At 39.6% G+C, this 23845-nt stretch overlaps 1 protein-coding gene across 4 annotated transcripts in view; it reads right to left on the bottom strand.

Annotated features, from left to right (window-relative positions):
* Positions 1 to 23845, bottom strand: part of LOC135092181 (early endosome antigen 1-like) — a 62983-nt gene that overhangs the window by 35953 nt on the left and 3185 nt on the right. For 2 of the 4 annotated variants that reach the window (XR_010262787.1, XM_063990463.1), the window contains exons 1-6: positions 13957 to 14076; positions 12211 to 12289; positions 7649 to 7919; positions 7123 to 7286; positions 5597 to 5794; positions 4377 to 4511 (exon numbers count right to left, since the gene is read on the bottom strand). Coding sequence is in view for 3 of the 4 variants with exons in the window: in XM_063990463.1 (XP_063846533.1) it covers positions 4377 to 4511; positions 5597 to 5794; positions 7123 to 7286; positions 7649 to 7919; positions 12211 to 12240 (798 nt within the window). In the remaining variant the exon portion in view is untranslated. Of the gene's footprint in view, positions 1 to 4376; positions 4512 to 5596; positions 5795 to 7122; positions 7287 to 7648; positions 7920 to 12210; positions 12290 to 13956; positions 14077 to 23845 lie in introns of those variants that run through there. The other 2 variants (XM_063990465.1, XM_063990464.1) reach the window with 2 other exon arrangements.

Here is a 23845-nt window from a genome sequence, read left to right as displayed (position 1 = left end):
ACAGAAGATAGTGAGTCATCATGGGAGAATAAATTACTGGAGTTGGCTGTTGTGAATATTCTTATGCAGTGGGTTAAAGAAGAAACGAGATTCAGAGTAAATGAAATACCATCAAGACTTGATTTAATTATTACCAAGGAACAAGCTATAGTAGAGGATTTCATGCATAAAAACCCAATAGGGAAATGTGATTATGCATTGATTCAGTTCTTAGTAATGGATAAAAACATCAGTACAAGAAAAGAAGACCACACGAGAGAATGATTGAACTGCAGTAAGATAAATTTTGGACAGCTTAAGAAGTATTTCAGTGAAATGGATTGGAACAAAGTATTTCAAATGGGTGACATAGAAGAAAAGTGGACCACCTGCATGGACATTTATAATAAAGGAGTGGAAAAATAAGTACCTAAGAAATCAACATAAAACCTATTTTAAGAAGGATTGGTATAACAAGTTAGACTACAGAGAGAAAAGCATGGAATAAGTGGAAGAAAATAAGAGACATGACTTGTGGGCCAATTATATAAGAAAGAGCAACAACTACGTCAAAATACAAAGAGATGACCAGAAGAATTATGAAAAGAATGTTGTGACAAATGTAAAGACCAACCAAAACTGTTTATCAGTGGGAAATTGAAGATTAAAGAAGACATCAACAGAGTAAAAGTTGGAGAAGAAATTAATAGTCAAAGACCCAAAAGAGATGGCTGAAGTGTGCAACAGATACTTCCATGCAATGTTTACTAAGAAAAATTATTTTAGGAATGAAAGGATAATGATGGAAAATGGGAATGATCTGAAAGAGGTTGTAACCAACAGAAGAACTAAAGGATATGTTGGAAGAGCTGGATGTAAGGAAAGCAATGGGACCTGATGGTGTGTTAAACTGGATTCTAAAGGAGTGCAGCCCACAGCTAGCCAAAGTGACACACAATATAATCAGCACCACCCTGTTGGAAGGAAGGGTACCTAAAGACTGGAAATGGGCGGATATTACCCCAATTCACGAGGCTGGAAGTAAAGAAGACCCATTAAATTATAGACCACTATTGCTGACATGAGGTGCAGCAAAGATTTGTGAAAAGATCATTAAGAACAGATGGGTGAAATACCTGGAAGACAACAATGTGATAACAGAAAGACAATTTTGATTCAGAGAAGGAATACCTTGGGTAACAAATTTGATAAGCTTCTACTTAAGAATAATGGACATAGTGCAAGAGAGAGATGGATGGGCTGAATGCATATACTTAGACCTGAAAAAAAAAATCATTTGATAAAGCACTATACAAAAGGTTAATATAAAAACTGAAAAATATAGGAGGACTGAGAAGATCATCATTAAAATGGATGAGAGACTTTTTGATGAACAGAGAAATGAGGACAGTAATTGTAGCCAATAAGTAGAAATGGAGACCAGTAATAAGTGGAGTTCCACAAGGATCAGTACTAGCACCAGTTATGTTTGCAATATATGTAAATGACATGACGGATGGGGTGACAAGCTACGAGTCTCTTTGCTGATGATGCTAAAATTGTGAGAAAAGTAACAAATGAAAAAGAGTGCGAAGCTTTGAATCAAGACCTAATTAAGATAAATGAATGGTCGTTGAGGTGGTACATGGAGTTTAATGCCAAGAAATGTAGTGTGGTGAAGTTTGGAAAAGTTCCAGAAGAACAGAAGGCACCTATTATTTGGGAAATGGAAAAATTATTATAAGATCAGAAGAAAAAGATCTGGAAATAACCATTTCTAACAAACTGTCGTTTGTGAAGCATGTAAACAAGATCAATGGAGAAAGGTAATCTGCTGAGAAACACTAGGATGGTATTCTCCCCACGTTGATGAAGATACGATAAAAAGCCATAACAACAATAATACGTCCAAGACTGGAGTACGCAGCATTAGTGTGGTCACCAAGTTTGAAGAAGGGCATTAGAAAGCTAGAAAGAATTCAGAGAGCTGCAACTAAAATCCCTACAAGCCAAAGAGGGTATAGTTATGAAGAAAGGTTGAAGAGATTGAGTCTCACTACAATGGAGAAAAGAAGGGAAAGAGGTGATTTGATACCACTATACAGAATATTGGGAGGGATGGAAAAGTTGGATAGGGATGGTCTTGTGATACCAGATACAAGGATACAAGAGGTACCAGAGGACATGGGAGGAAATTGAAAAGGAATGTTTGTAGAAGAGACATCAAGAAATACAACTTTCCTCACAGGAGCATACCAGCGTGGGATGAACTTAAATGAAATTATTGATGAGAATGTGTATACCAAGACAGTCCACAAATTTTAAGAAAATTTGGATAAAAGTCAATGCAAGTATAATTCTCAGGGTCAGTAATCAGGATAAAAGTAATGAGTTCAAGCTTGAGAAAGTCAGATTGAAAAAAAAAGAAAAAAAAAAAGAAAAAAAAAAGATTCATGAAGGAGTTGGTTCTCAAATAGAGTAGTAGATGAATGGAATGAACTCAGTAATCAGGTTGTTAGTGCTGAGTCATTAGGGAGCTTTAAAAGATAAGACAAATTTATGGATGGGGATGATAGGTGGAAATAAGTGGGCATGCTTCATACAGGGACTGCCACATGTAGGCCTGATGGCTTCCTGCAGCTTCCCTTATTTTGTTATGTTCTTATGTTCTTAAAATGGGTACCAAGTCTCAGAGGTTTAAGATATGAAGACAAAGTAGTTGCAGCTAAAAAAGACGACTAGGATATGATTGCGGTTTACAAATATGAAATAAAAACAAAAAGGTAGATGTTAAAGACTTGCGTCAACCATGAAACCTAACACGCAAACCCCTGAGAATTATCAATGTAATCTTTTATGAACTCATCATTAAGAATTCTTCAAAATTTTATGGTTATAAAACATCTCAAAATTGATGGTTAAAAGATCATTAAAGATCTAAATACCCTATTTATCTGTCACCATAACCCTAAAAACACCCTTGAAAATCCATGCCTCTTGAATTAGAGGCTTTTAAAAGTAATCAAGGTGCAGGCAGAAGTGTTTCAAAATATGGTCTTTAATCTTGAAATCTCCGGCACTGTACTTTATCCCTCAGTGCCGGAGATTCAGTCTCTGGCCAGGCTGCTTCACATCACTAAAAATTAATCCTATCTTCAGACCAATTTCTCTGTTTCTTTGATGCACAGAGAGGCATGATACTGGAAATAAGGCATAGGATATATAGAAAGACAGAACCTCACATCATCAATCCATGCACACTGCTCACCTGAGAGTTGGGAAACATATACAAACATAAGCTTTGGAAACACAAAATTGTACCAACAAATAAGTGTTAAAATATGACCTGTGTATATTTTATCTACGAAACATTGGTGAGGGCAAACATATACAAGAAACCACTGTGATATTAGATTACTAACTGAGAGTATTACTGTGACAAATGCATGACAGTTAACATAACAAGGGGTAATTTAGTCATTGTGGTGCTATTAAATTAAATAATAGATATTTTTAGCAAGGGGAGAGATGGATGGAAACTTTGTAGCCATGAAAGGGTGGAGGAGAAGAGAAGCAGGAGAAAGAACAGAGAAAGTAGTCATGTAAGAGAAGGACTAAAGGAAGCAGTAAATGAAGACAAAAGCAAGGAGGAAATATGCAAAGGAGTGCAGGAGGAGGCCATACAATTAAGCAGGATGTGTGTAAGAACAATTAAGCTGAACAGGATAAATTTTGAGTCTAATTAAGCAGACCATATATTACTTTGGTGCAATTAAGCTTACCAGGATAAACTTGAGAGGTGCTATGGTTAACTCTTTCACTGATGGAACATTTTCACACAATTACATCTTTTTAGACAATTTTCTTACTTGGTCTGGAAAAAGAACATTAATCTCCTATTCCCTCCTCCTGTATGAACATGTAAACAGTCTTTTAGTGCTTGGAATGTTAATTAAGAAATGACAATAATACCAGTGAAAGGGTTAACAAGGATATAATATTAGTACAATTAAGCTTAACATGATACATTTGAGTGCAATTAAACTCAACATGATATATATAAATGCAATTAAGTTTGATTAGTTTATATTTGAGTGCAGGATAAATTTAAGTACAATTAGGCTTAACATGGTCCCTGAGTCCAGTTAAGCTTAGATAATGTAAGAAAAACAGAGAACAGAGTGTAATCAAGCTCACAATAATGTATGAGTGCAGTTAAGCTTAGATAACAAAAACTGAGAATAATGAGTAATTAAGCTTATAAGGATGTATCTAAGTGCAGTTAAGCTTATTGTAATAAATATGAAGAAGACTAAACTAACACAGCTACAATAGAAAGCATTCACCACCACCAATGATGCTGCCACCACCACTACCACCACCACTACCACACTCACCTCCTTCTCTTTGCTAGCCAGCTGGTCTTGTAGCCGGCTCACCTCCTGCTGTAGGTGGTGACTCTCTGATTGGTCCTGATTCTCCTGGTTAGTCCTAGTTGACCTGATCTCGTGCAACTCCGACTCAAGCCCAACCTGAATGAGAGGGCAAGGTGAGGAGTGAATGGGCAAGCGTTTACCAGTATTCTCAATCATTCATCCCTTTTTCTAATTAACTCTAGAACTCCCTGCCTGTTTGTGCATTTCCTCCTTCCTATGACTTCAACTCTTATAAGAGAGAGGTTTAAGACACTTATCCTACAATTTTGGAAGATCCTTTAGACTTTCTTTTAGGGACTGAGACCTCAGCAGACCTTTTTTTTTTTTTTTTGTTGCCCTTGGTCAGTAACCCTCTTACATATAAAAAAGGAGAGCAGTGACAGGAAAATGTGAAAGGATTAAGAGGACAAGATCAGTGAGAAGAAATGTATGAGAAATGAAAGAAAGTGAGAGTGAAAAGGCAAAAGAGGAATAATAAGAGGAAATGTGAGAGGAATGACAGGAAATGGAAGTGAGAGTACAAGAAGAGAAGTGTAGGGTGCAGATATTTTTTAATCATATCTTAGCTAAGTGGGAGAAGAAAGGAGAGGAGCCTGTATCATACTGTGAGTGCTGAACAAAAGTGACAACAAAGTGTGAGAAAAAGTCAAGCACAACATACCAGACAACTACTGTCTTGATATGAAAAACTGCTCATCTCACTTTCTTTCTGCCTCATAAAGACTGATAACTGACAGAACTTTCTCACCACCTCTGCATAAGAGCACATAACTCTGTTCTTGCCTTCAGCTCAATACTAATGTTTACTTAATTTGAACTCATTTTAATATAATCATAATTCACTGTAATTCAAATATCCAGGGATGAAACAAATGAACAAAACATAAAGGAGGTACAGAGAACAGAATTAAACTTGTAGAACAGAGAACCCAGAGAGAGAAACAGATGGTTTTATACCACTGTCCACACAGTTATGAGCTTATAAGAGCAGTTCAGGCTCAATTTATTAGCTTAAAATTAAAAGAGTACAGTCCACCTAATAAACCACCCAACACAATCCCAGAATTCACCTAACTCTACAGCACACCCCTTTGTCAGGTAATGAATAGGGGGAAGGCTGAAATTGAACTGTAACAAAGGAAAGCATCCACCACCACCACCACCCAGTCACTGTGGCAGACCTTCTCGGCCTGCAGAGTGTCCAGGGTGGCCCGCAGCTCAGCTCTCTCCACAGCAAACTCTGAGGCACGTGTCTCCAGGACGTCCTTCTCCTGCCGCAAGCTGCCGTTGGCCTCGATGGACTCAGCAAGCTGTTTCCTGAGCAGCACGACCTCTGAGGTGAGCAGTTTCTTGGACTCCTCCACGGCCTCTAGCTGAGACTGGGGAAAGATGGTAGGAGAGAATAGTAATTTTCCTTTGTTCACAGGCTTAGACACATAATAAAATAAAACCATGAAGGAAAGTAGGAGGGAATAATAATTTTCCTTCATCTACAGGAAGACACACCTAATAAATTAAAAGTATGAAGAAGGATGGATAGAGTAATTATTTTCACTCATGCACAGGCTAATAAAAGGACAAATATGATGAATAACAACAAATACTCATAGTAACATGAATAAAGAGAGGAGACACAGGAATGAAAAGCTGAGGCTTGGGAAGAATAGGAGGAACAATAATCTAAATTTATCCAAAGGCAAAGACACATTCTGTATTTCCTACTTCCTATGATTTGAACTATTTCAAGAGAATTGTTTCAAGACACTTATCCTCTAAATCTGGATGATCCTTTGGACATTTCTTTGAGGACTGACATGTCTTTTCTTAGACATCCAATCCTTCAGGAAGTATACAGCTCACACAGGAAAGCTACAGAATTCCTGACTTCTGGTATTGTTCAATGCCTCAAAAAACTCAATTCCTCCATCTATCAACTCAACACAACCTTCCAGACAACTGTCCCCTCTTCTTCAATGACACTCAACTGTCCCCCTCTTCTACGTTGAATATCCTCGGTCTGTCCTTTACTTACAATCTAAATTGGAAACTTCACATCTCACCTCTAGCTAAGACAGCTTCTATGAAGTTAGGCATTCTGAGTTGTCTCCACCAGTTACTCTTATCACCCCAGCTGCTAACTCTGTACAGGGGCCATACCGTCCATGTATGGAGTATGCCTCACATGTATGGGGAGGGGGTCCCACTCATACTGCTGTTTTAGTCAAGGTAGAATCAAAAGCTTTTTGTCTTATCAACTGCTTTCCTCAAACTGACTGTCTTCAGTCTCTTTTCTCATTGCCACAATATTGTATCTCTTGCTATCTTCTATTGCTATTTTCATGCTAACTGCTCTTCTAATCTTGCTACTTGCATGCCTCCCCTCCTCCCGTGGCCTTGCTGCACAAGACTTTCTCTCACTCATATTCTGCCCACCTCTCTAATACAAGAGTTAACCAGAGTTCTCAGTCATTCATCCCTTTCTCTAATAAACTCTAGAGCCCCCCTTTCCTGATTCTGTCCTTCAAGACACTTATCCTTCAATTTTCAATGATTCTCTTAACATCTCTTTTGGAACTGGCACCTGAGTGGGCTTTTTCCCCTTTTTTTTGTTTCCCTTGGCCAGTGACTCTTACATATATAAAATATTATGGTAGCCCTATCAAGTAATTAAAGGTATCATTACAAGTCAACACAAATGCCTCCTCACTTTATGCACAAAGTTGTCTTCTCCCCCATCCTTCTTCTTAAAGGCATCCTGCAGCCGCTCCACCTCCTTCTTGAGCTCCTCTGAGTACCACCGCTCCTCCCGCAGGTTGGTGGAGAGTTCTGTCAGCTCCTCCCGCAGTGCCTCCAGGCTGTGGCCACTTGTGTCTGCAGCAGGAAGGTGGTGGTGGGGATAACAGATGAGAGAGAGAGAGAGAGAGAGAGAGAGAGAGAGAGAGAGAGAGAGAGAGAGAGAGAGAGAGAGAGAGAGAGAGAGAGAGAGAGAGAGAGAGAGAGAGAGAGAGAGAGAGAGAGAGAGAGAGAGAGAGAGAGAGAGAGAGAGAGAGAGAGAGAGAGAGAGAGAGAGAGAGAGAGAGAGAGAGAGAGAGAGAGAGAGAGAGAGAGAGAGAGAGAGAGAGAGAGAGAGAGAGAGAGAGTAGAAAGCAGAAAAAACACTATATTCCATTAGGTCCTTTACCATTAGCACCTGTGGCATTGTTCTTACCTAATTGTAAGACATAATTGTGTACCTTTCATGCTGTGGATGGTGCTGTAGTGCTTCTCTAGTTCCTGCTGTGAGTTGAGTCTTGCCTTACACACAGGACACAAGTAGTTGGCAGCAGGCTCAATGTGCTCTGCCTCATAGTGGTCCTGCAGCAGCTCAGGCGTGGGGAAGCTGAGGAAGCAGGTGGGGCACAGGAAACCCTCCACTGCACCCCCCGGCCCCCCGTCAGGCCCCTCCCCATTGCCAGCTGACTGTGACGGCAGCTGCGGCCCGGCCTCCCTCACCCGCTCACCAACCTGAAGGAAAATACAAGTATCATGCTAGGGAAGGCTTGCCCAAATCTTACAACACCTTACAAAGAACCAGGCAACTCTCTGTCTGCTTCTGTATTTCCTCTTTCCTATGACTTTAATTCTTTCAAGAGAGAAGTTTCAAGACATTTTTCCTCCAATTCTGGATGACCATTTTGACCTTTAGTTTGGGACTGGCACTTCAGTAGGACTCCTTTATTTATTTATTTATTTTTTATTTTTTATTTTTTTCTTGGCCAGCGCCCCTCTTACATGAAACAAATCTTGCTTGTCTTCCACATTTATTCCTCACCCCAAAGAGCTGATCTCATGTGGTGACTGGAGGTGGCTCTTACATAGTGCATTCCTAAGCATTTTGCAGTTTTACCTTATCTACTTTTAAAAGACTTTACTATAAATTATAGAAATGTTCACAAGTGTTACTATAATTGTAGAGATTGTTGAACAATGTCTCTGTACCACCAATGGGAGGAAACACTCACGAGAATCTAACTCATTACCTCTGGGGCCTTCAATAATAATCCTGACAAAAGAACAATGCATTTATGAATACAAGCCAAGCCAATGTACAGTGGAACCTCGTTTGGTTACCAAACATCTCCCTTTTTTAACAACTTGGTTTTCAAAGAAAAATTTTAACTCATAATTGCTTTGGTTGCCGTACCATAATTCAGTTTTCGAACAAAGTTATTTGATTTCAAATACTACAAGCCATAGCAAAACCTGCCATTTATTATTAATTTATAGTTTCTATAAAAATTTCCTTTGTTTTTATATACTTGGAGGAGAGACACAGAGGGTAAGACAGTAATTCAATCTTTGAAATAACTTAAATGTGACTCCATTGAAGTTGAAAAACCTTGATGTAAACAAACAAGGTTTGACGCTCAGGAATTATCCCGAGTCTCTTGTGGTCCTCTCTATGACCCACAATGCCATAAATACCACACAACTGCATTTTCCCAGTAGTTTTTCCCAGCAGCAAGATGTCTAACTGTTACAATCACCTTAATTTTGGCGGTAAGAGTGTTGCTCCTCTGTGTCACTCTGTAAGGCTTCCCTCACTAAATTGGTGACAAAGACCTGCATGGACTAAAATAAACAATACCTTTTTTTTTTTTTTTTCTATGTAGGAAGGAGACTGGCCAAGGGCAACAAAAATCCAATAAAAAAATATGCCCATTGAAATGCCAGTCCCAGAAAAGGGTCAGAGCAGTGGTCAAAAATTGATGAATAAGTGTCTTGAAACCTCCCTCTTGAAGGAATTCAAGTCATAGGAAGGTGGAAATATAGAAGCAGGCAGGGAGTTCCAGAGTTTACCAGAGAAAGGGATGAATGATTGAGAATACTGGTTAACTCTTGCATTAGAGAGGTAGACAGAATAGGGGTGAGAGAAAGAAGAAAGTCCTGTGCAGCGAGGCTGCGGGAGGAGGGGAGGCATGCAGTTAGCAAGATCAGAAGAGCAGTTAGCATGAAAATAGCGGTAGAAGACAGCTAGATATGCAACACTGCGCCGGTGAGAGAGAGGCTGAAGACAGTCAGTTAGAGGAGAGGAGTTGATGAGATGAAAAGCTTTTGATTCCACCCTGTCTAGAAGAGCAGTATGAGTGGAACCCCCCCCAAGACATGTGAAGCATACTCCATACATGGATGGATAAGGCCCTTGTACAGAGTTAGCAGCTGGGGGGGGGTGAGAAAAACTGGCGGAGACGTCTCAGAACGCCTAACTTCATAGAAGCTGTTTTAGCTAGAGATGAGATGTGAAGTTTCCAGTTCAGATTATAAGTAAAGGACAGACCGAGGATATTCAGTGTAGAAGAGGGGAGCAGTTGAGTGTCATTGAAGAAGAGGGGATAGTTGTCTGGAAGGTTGTGTTGAGTTGATAGATGGAGGAATTGAGTTTTTGAGGCATTGAACAATACCAAGTTTGCTCTGCCCCAATCAGAAATTTTAGAAAGATCAGAAATCAGGCGTTCTGTGGCTTCCCTGCGTGAAATGTTTACCCCCTGAAGCGTTGAATATCTATGAAAAGACGTGGAAAAGTGAAGAATGGTATCATCAGCGTAGGAGTGGATAGGACAAGAAGTTTGGTTTAGAAGATCATTAATGAATAATAAGAAGAGAGTGGGTGACAGGACAGAACCCTGAGGAATACCACTGTTAATAGATTTAGGAGAAGAACAGTGACTGTCTACCACAGCAGCAATAGAACGGTCAGAAAAGAAACTTGAGATGAAGTTACGGAGAGAAGGATAGAAACTGTAGGAGGGTAGTTTGGAAATCAAAGCTTTGTGCCAGACTCTATCAAAGGCTTTTGATATGTCCAAGGCAACAGCAAAAGTTTTACCAAAATCTCTAAAAGAGTATGACCAAGACTCAGTAAGGAAAGCCAGAAGATCACCAGTAGAGCGGCCTTGACGGAACCCATACTGGCGATCAGATAGAAGGTTATGAAGTGATAGATGTTTAAGAATCTTTCTGTTGAGGATAGATTCAAAAACTTTAGATAGGCAGGAAATTAAAGCAATAGGACGGTAGTTTGAAGGATTTGAACGGTCACCCTTTTTAGGAACAGGTTGAATGTAGGCAAACTTCCAGCAAGAAAGAAAGGTAGATGTTGACAGACAGAGCTGAAAGAGTTTGACTAGGCAAGGTGCAAGCATGGAGGCACAGTTTCGGAGAACAATAGGAGCGATCCCATCAGGTCCATAAGCCTTCCGAGGGTTTAGGCCAGAGAGGGCATGGAAAACATCATTGCGAAGAATTTTAATACGTGGCATGAAGTAGTCAGAGGGTGGAGGAGAGGGAGGAACAAGCCCAGAATCGTCCAAGGTAGTGTTTTAAGCAAAGGTTTGAGCGAAGAGTTCAGCTTTAGAAATAGATGTGACAGCAGTGGTGCCATCTGGTTGAAATGGAGAAGGGAAAGAAGAACAAGCAAAGTTATTGGAGATATTTTTGGCTAGATGCCAGAAGTCATGAGGGGAGTTAGATCTTGAAAGGTTTTGACATTTTCTGTTAATGAAGGAGTTTTTGGCTAGTTGGAGAACAGACTTGGCATGGTTCCGGGCAGAAATATAAAGTGCATGAGATTCTGGTGATGGAAGGCTTAAGTACCTTTTGTGGGCCACCTCTCTATCATGTATAGCACGAGAACAAGCTGTGTTAAACCAAGGTTTAGAAGCTTTAGGATGAGAAAAAGAGTGAGGAATGTACGCCTCCATTCCAGACACTATCACCTCTGTTATGCGCTCAGCACACAAAGATGGGTCTCTGACACGGAAGCAGTAGTCATTCAAAAGGAAAATCAGCAAAATATCTCCTCAGGTCCCCCCAACTAGCAGAGGCAAAATGCCAGAGGCACCTTCATTTAGGGCGTTCCTGAGGAGGGATTGGAGCGATAGGACAAGATAAAGATATGAGATTGTGATCTGAGATTGTGAACTCTGATGAGTTCTGTGTCACTAAGTTCCTTCATCCTTTCTGGATAAAAAAAATTCTAAGCTGGAGATGTTCTGGAGCAGCTGTCTTAGCAGTGGGAGTGTTGGTTATTACCCATTAAGACATGGTGGACAGGTGTCTGAGAATGGAGTAATCTGTTTTACATTCATTCCTATGGAAAAAGTAGCTTTTTTTTTTATTTTGAATTTCGAACGACATTCAGGAACAAATTAAGTTCGAAAACCGAGGTTCCACTGTATTACAGTTCATTAGTTGCATCTTCCACAACTCATCCTGTTGCTTGCTGATAGATTTAATATCCCCAGTAGCCATTACTTGACTTGCAAACATATTTTCTAGTTCAGGTCACTGCACATCTGTGTGCCCATCACACTACACACCTGCAAGCCCACATCACACTTCTCCCCTGCATGCCCATCACACTACATAAGGTCCACATTATAAAACATTCTGGCACCTTTTCTCACTTACTTTCTACTGGCATTAATAATCATTACTTGGGTTTGGAATGAACCTGGCTAGTCATCCTTTCTTTTGGGACTGGCACCTCAGTGGGCTTTTTTTTTCCTTTTTTTTTTTTTGCCTCTTATATTAGGAAAGAAAAAATAAATTCCCTGGCCTTTGATGAAAAAGCAAATAACTTCAAAATATGTGGCTGTGAAATGTAATTAAAATCAAGTAATATGATGTGGAAACACAAGGAAGAAATGCCTGTCATCTCATAAATTTCCTCAGTATTGTATAGCAGTCATCATTTGTGAATGTGAATTACTGTATTATCATTGTTAATAGTTACATATCATTCATTTGTACTTACCTTGTTCATGAAACTCTTGAAGGAATTCATGGCTGGGCTTACTGTTGTTCCTTCTTGAGAACACTCTCACTCTCAGATCCTGTGGGGATAAACATTTTATTCAGCAGCCACACAATAACTAACACCACATTACATATAACAAGTACATCCAACTGTCTATGTAGGAAATGGTGATGGGTAGTCTTTCAGAAGTGAGGGTTAGTCTCCTCCTCTGTACCATATGTTAGCTTTGTTGTCTTTCTCTACTTTCTGTATTGTACCCAAGGGAGATGCTGAGCTGGGGACTCACTCATCCTTGTCAATTTCCCTATTCCCCAAGTGCTGAGGGGGACTCACCATATTAGATCCAAACTAACTTGGTACTCAGGGCATTTGCTGTACTTGTCTGTACTATTGCCACCTCAACCCCTGAGTGATCTGACCTAACCATGGCCACCAGAGTGTGACCTGAAGGATTCACGTGTCAAAGATACTGGTGAGGCAGCGCTGCGTGGCCTATATGTGCTGCCAAGTGTACCAAAAGATATACAGCGATGCTGTTCCACCATCAAATCCAAAGGCATTAAGAAAAAACCATGCAGCTGTATATAACAACTTATAATTTCAGAATAATTAAGGTAAAGGATGACAGTATGAGTGAGAAAGGGAGATCTCAACTGTGAACGTGACAACAATGCAGGACAGGTACAGCCAACACCCTGAGTACCAAGTTAGTCTAGATCCACTATAATATAGCACTGATCTAATTTTCTTTTTTTTGTGCCAGAGGGTCACTGGCCAAGGGCAACAAAAGGCCCACTGAGGTGTTAGTCTCCCAAAATAAGGCATCACTGACTAATGCTGCTGCTTGTAAATATTTTAGATTAATTAACTCTCATAAGTTACAAAAGTGAGAGCACCTTCCCATAATGAGACTCCCTCCTTCCCCTGTCACTCTAATGATGAGGTGGGATAAGATCACACTATTTCATGCTGTGTCAATGAACAGTCAAGGTCATAAGTCATGTAACAACACAGTCACTTCTACTGCTTCTACTTCTACTACTCATCTTTCCATCAACCCAAAGTCCTGTGGTCTGCTAAAATTGTATCAACTGTCAGTTTTTACATTTTTTTTTTTACTTTCTCACAAGATTGTCAATTTATCAGATGGCTTCAGATCAAGTAAATCATACAGCACATTAGGGTTGAGTGCAGAGGGTTACATGATTTGCGAACACGACTGTACATCCCACTACTGAGATGCCCTCCATCCTGTGTCACGCTGTACACGGGGGGAAGGAAATCATTACACTCCTGGATGCTGTGAGTGTTACTTCCAGTAATGAAATTCTTTCCTTCCTTTGTTACTGTATGAGATGAATGCGTGGATGGAATGCACATTATATAACCATCAATATAATACAACTGATGCTGCAAGGAAGAGTATAAAAAAAAAAATAAATAAATAAAATAAATAACCACGTAATTACTAAATTTCAACATTAACACCAAGCATTTCTTCGCACATTAACTGAACACAATGGGATCTCACGTCAGGTACACAAGAGACTAAGCATCACACTTTGGACGGATATATTAAAAAGTTCATCCCTTATCTGCACTTTTATCAGAGGAAGGATGGGCAGAGCTGCTGACAGGATGCTTAAATATAGTTTTAGATCCCCTACTTTCCTAACAGTCCTGTCTATTTAGCACTGTGGTATCTCATTGCTGGGTGAAATGGCGTGAATTAGTGGGCCTTACATGATAGCCAGGGAGGTGTGGGCGGTGTGGGAATAAATATGTTAGGAAAGGAGGCGGAGGCGGGAGTCGACTCAACATAAACAAACTCGTCCTTCCAATACGCGTCTAGATGTCTTAAGGGCTTTATTACTCATATAAAGAAAACTCTCATCTTTCATTCTTTTTAGCCATTCTGTCAAACGTTAAATCCATATGTCTCCGATCCAGTGTTACTTTAAATCTCGTTACTTCGTTCATTAGCTTTTTTGAGGAGAAAAGGTAGATGTCTAAGGAGTTTAGATGTCTATGCAAATCTAATGACACACACACACACACACACACACACACACACACACACACACACACACACACACACACACATATATATATATATATATATATATATATATATATATATATATATATATATATATATATATATATATATATATATATATATATATATATATATATATATATATATATATATATATATATATATATATATATATAATGTTTATATGTATATAATATAATGTATATATATATATATATATATATATATATATATATATATATATATATATATATATATATATATATAATGTTTATATGTATATAATATAATGTATATATATATATATATATATATATATATATATATATATATATATATATATATATATATATATATATATATATATATATATATATATATATATATATATATATATATATATATATATATATATATATATATATATATATATATATATATATATATATATATATATATATATATATATATATATATATATATATATATATATATATATATATATATATATTTTTTTTTTTTTTTTTTTTTTTTTTTTTTTTTTTCTATAATTTCTTATAATTTTTCTTATGTATGGAAACTTATGGGCACACTGTATTTTTTTTTTTTTTATGTAGGAAGGACACTGGCCAAGGGCAATAAAAATCTAATAAAAAAAAATGCCCACTGAAATGCCAGTCCCATAAAAGGGTCAAAGCAGCGGTCAAAAATTGATGAATAAGTGTCTTGAAACCTCCCTCTTGAAGGAATTCAAGTCATAGGAAGGTCGAAATACAGAAGCAGGCAGGGAGTTCCAGAGTTTATCAGAGAAAGGAATGAATGATTGAGAATACTGGTTAACTCTTGCGTTAGAGAGGTGGACAGAATAGGGGTGAGAGAAAGAAGAAAGTCTTGTGCAGCAATGCCGCGGGAGGAGGGGAGGCATGAAGTTAGCAAGATCAGAAGAGCAGTTAGCATGAAAATAACGGTAGAAGACAGCTAGATACGCAACATTGCGGCGGTGAGAGAGAGGCTGAAGACAGTCAGTTAGAGGAGAGGAGTTGATGAGACGAAAAGCCTTTGATTCCACCCTGTCTAGAAGAGCAGTATGACAGGAACCCCCCAGACATGTGAAGTATACTCCATACATGGACGGATAAGGCCCTTGTACAGAGTTAGCAGCTCGTGGGGTGAGAAAAACTGGCGGAGACGTCTCAGAACACCTAACTTCATAGAAGCTGTTTTAGCTAGAGATGAGATGTGAAGTTTCCAGTTCAGATTATAAGTAAAGGACAGACCGAGGATGTTCAGTGTAGAAGAGGGGGACAGTTGAGTGTCATTGAAGAAGAGGGGATAGTTGTCTGGAAGGTTGTGTCGAGTTGATAGATGGAGGAATTGAGTTTTTGAGGCATTGAACAATACCAAGTTTGCTCTGCCCCAATCAGAAATTTTAGAAAGATCAGAAGTCAAGCGTTCTGTGGCTTCCCTGCGTGATATGTTTACCTCCTGAAGGGTTGGACGTCTATGAAAAGACATGGAAAAGTGCAGGGTGGTATCATCAGCGTAGGAGTGGATAGGACAAGAAGTTTGGTTTAGATCATTAATGAATAATAAGAAGAGAGTGGGTGACAGGACAGAACCCTGAGGAACACCACTGTTAATAGATTTAGGGGAAGAACAGTGACCGTCTACCACAGCAGCAATAGAACGGTCAGAAAGGAAACTTGAGATGAAGTTACAGAGAGAAGGATAGAAACCGTAGGAGGGTAGTTTGGAAATCAAAGCTTTGTGCCAGACTCTATCAAAGGCTTTTGATATGTCCAAGGCAACAGCAAAAGTTTCACCAAAATCTCTAAAAGAGGATGACCAAGACTCAGTAAGGAAAGCCAGAAGATCACGAGTAGAGCGGCCTTGACGGAACCCATACTGGCGATCAGATAGCAGGTTGTGAAGTGATAGATGTTTAAGAATCTTCCTGTTGAGGATAGATTAAAAAACTTTAGATAGGCAGGAAATTAAAGCAATTGGACGGTAGTTTGAGGGATTAGAACGGTCACCCTTTTTAGGAACAGGTTGAATGTAGGCAAACTTCCAGCAAGAAGGAAAGGTAGATGTTGTCAGACAGAGCTGAAGGCAAGGTGCAAGCACGGAGGCACAGTTTCGGAGAACAATAGGAGGGACCCCATCAGGTCCATAAGCCTTCCGAGGGTTTAGGCCAGCGAGGGCATGGAAAACATCATTGCGAAGAATTTTAATACGTGGCATGAAGTAGTCAGAGGGTGGAGGAGAGGGAGGAACAAGCCCAGAATCGTCCAAGGTAAAGTTTTTAGCAAAGGTTTGAGCGAAGAGTTCAGCTTTAGAAATAGATGTGATAGCAGTGGTGCCATCTGGTTGAAATTGAGGAGGGAAAGAAGAAGAAGCAAAGTTATTGGAGATATTTTTGGCTAAATGCCAGAAATCATGTGGGGAGTTAGATCTTGAAAGGTTTTGACATTTTCTGTTAATGAAGGAGTTTTTGGCTAGTTGGAGAACAGACTCGGCATGGTTCTGGGCAGAAATATAAAGTGCATGAGATTCTGGCGATGGAAGGCTTAAGTACCTTTTGTGGGCCACCTCTCTATCATGTATAGCACGAGAACAAGCTGTGTTAAACCAAGGTTTAGAAGGTTTAGGACGAGAAAAAGAGTGAGGAATGTACGCCTCCATGCCAGACACTATCACCTCTGTTATGCGCTCAGCACACAAAGACGGGTCTCTGACACGGCAGCAGTAGTCATTCCAAGGAAAATCGGCAAAATATCTCCTCAGGTCCCCCCAACTAGCAGAGGTAAAACGCCGGAGGCACCTTTGCTTAGGGGGATCCTGAGGAGGGATTGGAGCGATAGGACAAGGTATAGATATGAGATTTTGATCGGAGGAGCCCAACGGAGAAGAAAGGGTGACAGCATAAGCAAAAGGATTAGAGGTCAGGAAGAGGTCAAGAATGTTGGGCGTATCTCCAAGACGGTCAGGAATACGAGTAGGGTGTTGCACCAATTGCTCTAGGTCATGGAGGATAGCAAAGTTGTAGGCTAGTTCACCAGGATGGTCAGTGAAGGGAGAGGAAAGCCAAAGCTGGTGGTGAACACTGAAGTCTCCAAGAATGGAGATCTCTGCAAAAGGGAAGAGGGTCAGAATGTGCTCCACTTTGGAAGTTAAGTAAAGAATTTCTTATAATCAGAGGAGTTAGGTGAGAGGTATACAGCACAGATAAATTTAGTATGAGAGTGACTCTGTAGTCGTAGCCAGATGGTGGAAAACTCGGAAGATTCAAGAGCGTGGGCACGAGAGCAGGTTAAGTCATTGCGCACATAAACGCAGCATCCAGCTTTGGATCGAAAATGAGGATAGAGAAAGTAAGAGGGAACAGAAAAGGGGCTACTGTCAGTTGCCTCAGACACCTGAATTTCAGTGAGGAAAAGAAGATGAGGTTTAGAAGAGGAGAGGTAGTGTTCTACAGATTGAAAATTAGATCTTAGACTGCGAATGTTGCAAAAGTTAATGAAGAAAAAGTTGAGAGGGGTGTCAAGACACTTAGGGTCGTCGACAGAATGGCAGTCCGACCTGGGGACATTTATGGTCCCCTCCCCAGATGGGGACTCCGAGGCTGGTGTAGGAGTCGCCATTATGATTTTAAAATTTTTGAGTGAAGGGTGTGTGTGTTATTAGGTGCTTCTAGTTTTGTGTGGAGGGAGAGAGTTGTCTTTAGAGGGCAGGCTGTGACTGCTCACTTGTGTTGTGAGACACAAAGGGAAACGTTCAGTGAGGTCACAGCTGGGTTTAATGATAAGTTCACAGCACCCCCTGAACAGTGCTTTAGACCTCACTGGGAGTAATTATCGTTTCGGCAGGTGTCTACTGCCTCCTCCTTTGGTCGCACTTTTGGTGGTAGTTTGTTTGTGAATTAATCTTGAATATATCTAAGTAATTCTAGAACATTATTAAGAGCGATATGTAATTTCCAAACATGTCGATAATTTTCCGTATGTAAACAAAGCGCCGCTCTTCCTGCCGGGACAACATGCCTCTTGTCCTTAAGATAGACGCAGGAGACGGCAGCCGGTTCAAGAGTGAAAGAAATTAGTGCTGCTATGAAACATTACTCTTTGTAAACCTCACAGGAAAGAAAGAAAGAAAAAAAAAGAAAACATAACAAAGGATAAAAATGATCTGGGAGTGACCTCCAAGCAAAAGAAGACTGTATTGGCAGACATTGCCCATCTGAATTAAGAATGCATTCATAGATATCATATGCATTGTACCTCTCTTTCTCTCTCTCTGAATTAAGAGCGAAGTTTGTTTTGTCAACAAAGGCGGAATATAGGTACATATATGCATACACGTGTGTGTGTCATATATATATATATATATATATATATATATATATATATATATATATATATATATATATATATATATATATATACACGAGTATATATATGTACATATATGCATACGAGTATGCATATATGTACATATATTCCGCCTTTGTTGACAAAATAAACTACTAACTCTGTAAAAGTCCCTCCAAGGTACTTTTATCTTTCGCCCACTTTGAGAGCACTTATAGGAGCAAATTCACAACTTTGAGAGCTCTTTTAGGAGCTAGGAGCAACTTTAAAAGTAATCTTTACTTTGAGAGTAACTTTTAGCTTTTAAAATGTTTATTAATATTGGACCCCGGTCGTAGGTAGTCCGGCTAGGAAAATCATCTTTACAGGGAAGTATCAGTCCACTGTCATCTGCCCCTAGCACGAAAGTGTGAGGGGCATATAGAAGAGGTTGCTTCCATGGCGAATCCGCTGCGACATTGCTCCGAAAGCGATGAACTTGCAGCGACACCACTGCAAATCCGTTACGACAGCGGCAACAGCGCCGCGACAGTACTGCGACTCCGCTGTGGATGTGCTGCGACTACCAGCTATGGTAACTCCACTGGGAATGTTTTGAACAGTTTAAAACATTCGCTATCAGCTGGCGAACACGCTATGACTCAGCTTACTCTGGAGGCTTTGCTGTGAATGCTTTGTAAACATGCGGTGATTCTGCTGGAACTCAGCTGCGAATGAGTCGCAAGGCGTTCGCCATCCAAATTTGCCATTGTGTGAATAGGGCTCTACCGCCACTGTCTTGTTCTGTCAGTCAGTGTCAAGTATGTATACTCCTTTCCGTGAGTGGGAAGAATGGCTAGAGTTGTTTGACTGAAATACTGATTGCAGTGGAGAAGAGACCAGCACTTTATGATTTGAATCTGAAGGATATTGAAGAAAAATCATGTGTGGAATGCTTCATGCAATAGTCCGTTACTATAACTGGGATGCATCCAGCACTTCCTTGCCTTTTTGCACTTCATCTTCGCAAAGAGCGCGCAGACAGCTGCTACTTCCACGAGATCTATAACGATGCTGGCTTCATTTGTGGCCACCACTGAGTGGCTTGTGTGCATGGTGCTCCTACTCACCATTTTTTCGTGGTGACCATTTTTTTTTTTTTTTTTTTTTTGTGGCGGTAAATATCTTTTGGTGGCCACAGACAAGAAAAAGTGGCTAAATCACTTGCTTGCTCTCCTGCTATCTATGAAATGGAACACAAGGTGGTGGGGGAGGGGGGAGACATCAAACTCAGTTGATTGGTGACAGGTTTTGGTGTTGCCAGTTGGTTGAAGTTTATTGTGTCACCTCGGTGTTTTATATGAACCATAAATCTTCATGAACTACTACCTTAGCCATATCATTGTGTGTGGGTTCCATTCCATTTCTCTGTGCCTGTGTGTGTATGCATTTTTAAGAATGGTTTTTAATTTTTGTTCCATTTATGGGTACGAGGCAGAATTTTTTTTGTGAGGAGAGTGCAGTGTGTTTCTTAATTAATTATTTTATACTTGACTATTGTATGTTTTTTTTTTTCAGTAGTAGCTGTCAGAAACTTCTAATATAATTGAAGTACATATTGTTATTTTGAGGATTATTCTTAACAAAGGTTAATCATGAAACAGATAAAGAAAGTGAAAGCTATCAAAAATTATTCTATTTATTTTTCGGGATATTAGTAATCTGAATGAAAAATAAATACATAATAGTAATAAGAAAATGAGTGTTGCTGCTGGTGCTGCTACAACTATTACATATATCATGATCTGGATCTGAATTCAGATCTCTGGCAATTCTGTCTTAGGAAAACAACATGCGGTTCTGTATATGCCGCATCTGGATGCTTTCTTCCCATGTTCCTCAAATACCTCAGGACCCTTCTGCAAAACTTGGTTCGTCATCTAGTCTGCTCGGAAGAATTCAAAAAGAACAATTCCTTCCATTGGAGAGAAAAAAAAAAAAAAAACTTGATCTGCCAATTATGCTGAATATTTAATCTAGGTTGTGAGAACAGGAGAAGCAGGTGGGGGACCTGGCCCACCTTATACGTAAGAAAATATGTCACATTTACATGAGGTCTGCATTGTCCCAAGGACTGACTGGGCTATCCTCCTACTGTCTGGCTACTGGCAAATGCATATAATATGAAAAAAGTTTGGAACTGGCAAGTGTGTGAGGAATAAAAATGAGTCTGAAACTCAGCACACCTTTCTATCTCCTTCCATGGAGAAATCGACCTTAACACAGGCACTTCCTCCTCAAAAGTAAGTTCTAATGTTTGTTTTTGACAGTTATGTCTTTCAACAAAGAGGATAAAAAATACTTGAAAAGTTACCTGCAGAAGCCATTACATCACAAACGTGATAGCATGACAACATTCTTCATATTTCATGTATTTATATTCAGCCAACAAATCATTGCAACACCAAATGATATTGTTTAAAAGAATAAAAATAAATAAATAAATAAATTGCTTCACTCATTCCATTCTAATGTGCAATGTCCAGTTCTTAATGTGAAACTTTATTCAAAGACTTAATTATCAATCACAGAAATCAAAATTTTTGACACACTTCTTTCCTCCCTTCCTTAAGGAAACCAAAATAAAGTTCCTTAATTTCAACACCTATAAATCTAAATATAATCTGTCTGACAATTTCAGGACATCTTACTCTGTAGCATGATGAACAGAACTTACTTGACAACAATATAAAGCCAATGCAATCCAGACCTGCTCAAAACACCTCACTAAAATGCAACCTGAGCCCTCTTTCTTTTACCTTTCCTAAACAGCATAAACCTTTCACTCACAGAAAGATATTAAAATTAATTTCCCCTACTAGAAATGTAACTTTCAGAGAATGTGTAGTTACTCTAGGATCAACAGATGTGGCAATAGAGGAATTCATATAAGTGAAGCAATCCATAAATCCCATCTTACACAAAGTTAAAAATTCACAAAAAATAGCATTTGCTGAGTGGCTCTGGTTGCCAAAAACAATAGGTTTGACACACACCTAAATGCAGCAACAAAGAGTTAAGAGTTAAAAGTTCCCCAATGGGTGATTTAGTCTTTGATCACTGTTTATGTCCAGCACTGGGCTGACCTAGAGCAGGCAGCAAGAGTGATAAAAATATGGCATAAAATGCGATGCCTTTCATATTGCCTAACACAAATCTTCTAGATGTTAACTCCCTCTCATATGCTCAGAAAATTCCCCTTCAATAATGAAGTCTTATAAAATATCTATCTATAAAAGTACATTACCCCCTGCTCTCTCTCTCTCTCTCACTCTCTCTCAAATAGTAACTGGTAAGCCTGAGAGAATAAATCAGAAAACAAACAGAGGCTAAAGAGTTGCCACTATGAAGCTTCTGAGTTTTTTTCCAGTCATAAGCTCCTTAGTTTCTCTCTTGTCCTTGCTATATTTTCTTTCTTTTCCTCTTTTCCATTGTTCCTCAGTATGCAGGTGATTGTAGCTCACCTCAGGGAAATTGACCACCCTGCTGTGCATAGTCTCAGAGCCATTTGGGCAGATGAGCTTCAATGTAGATAAATGTAGTGTTGCACATTGGTAGTAATAATGATCATGCTGATTACTTAATGAACAGTACCGAGCTTCTCAAGGTTAATGAGGAAAAGACTTGGGCATTATAATTACCTCAGACCTCAAGTCAAGTAAACACTGCTTGGAAGTAGTTAAAACAGCAAATAAATTGGTTGGGTTTATTGGCAGGACTTTTGAATTCAAATCACAAGGGTTAATTCTCACATTGTTTGATACACTTGTCCAATCTCAACCTGAGTACTGTGTCCAGTTCTGGTTACTCCATTACAGGAAAGATATAGACAAGCTGGAGAGAGAGTCCAAAGAAGAGTTACCAAGTTGATCCCACGACTGCGGAACAAGCCTTATGAGGAGCACTTGAGGGAACTCAACCTGTCCAGTTTAGAGAAACGGCGAATGCAAGGAGACTTAATTGAACTATTTAAAATGTGTCAGGGCTTTGATAACGTAAATGTAAACAACTATCTCATCATTGACAGTTCCAACACCACTAGAAATAATGGTTACAAGATTATAGGTAAGCAATTCAGATCACATGAGGCTAAGCATTATTTCTTCAATAGAACTGTAAATGTCTGGAACTCTCTCTCCCAGCACATGCATGTAATAAAATAGAAACTTTTAAACAAAGGCTGGACAATCACCTTGCATCAACTCCTCATCTAACGTACTTTGCGCCTACATAAAATCTTTTTTTTTTTTTTTAGTTACTGTATTAAATAGTATCATTTCTCTTTCATCCTTTCTTATCACATCTTAGCCTTCCTTCTCCCTAAGCTCTCTTGTTTTCCTTCCTTGAACCCTAGTATCCTCCAGCCTCTAACTCTTAGAATCTGTAGTGGTAGTGGTAGAACAGGCACACAGACAGCCTCGTTAGGCCCAGTAGGCTTGTTGCTGTCTGTTCTTTCCTTTGTATTCCTTAGCTTTGTCCTTCCCCTTGCCTCTATCTTTGCCGTCCTTCTCGCTCTTGGATTGCTTGGCCCCCTTGTTTTGGTCATTCTTTGATCTCTTCTTTTTAGCAGGCTTTGGGGATTTTCCAAGGAATAATGCTTCATGAAAGTCATCAGAGCTGAGGTTAGACTCTTCTACATGATGCACTGAACTCAATGCCCCATCTGTGGGAGATATTGGGAACTGGAACACTAACCAACCTTTCTCAAGCCCTGAAGCTGAGCAGGAATCCCTGAGCTCCCCAGTGAGGAATGGGGATGTGGCCCTGGTGGCTTGCATGGAGAGGGAAGAAAGATGCAGGGATGTGCCACTTGCTCAAGCATACACTCTTGGTGATATGTTGGAGGATCTTGCACCACAAGGGAAGAAGAGTGGGAGTGGCTTTATACTGGGAGGGGTGAGGTGTCCAGCTATCCCTGCAACCTTAGATGAGGTTCTGGGGTGCAACAGAGAGGGAGGGTAAGACTGTATGAGAGGGCTTCTTGGTGGTGTATCTTTGGTGAGCAAGGCTCAGGAGAGTGACAAATGGACACACCACTAACGTAGTGCTGGAGAATTGGGGATTCCTGTCTCTGACTCATACTCATTAGAGCTCTGGCTTTCCAACTTAGCTGAGTGGGAGATGTGAATATGAAGGCCTTTAATGTTGGGTGCAGTAGCACTGA

Source organism: Scylla paramamosain, chromosome 39, assembly GCF_035594125.1.
Source record: "Scylla paramamosain isolate STU-SP2022 chromosome 39, ASM3559412v1, whole genome shotgun sequence".
Taxonomy (NCBI): Eukaryota; Metazoa; Arthropoda; class Malacostraca; order Decapoda; family Portunidae; genus Scylla; species Scylla paramamosain.
Note: the sequence above shows the minus strand (reverse complement) of the source record. Positions and strands in the feature narration are given on the sequence as shown.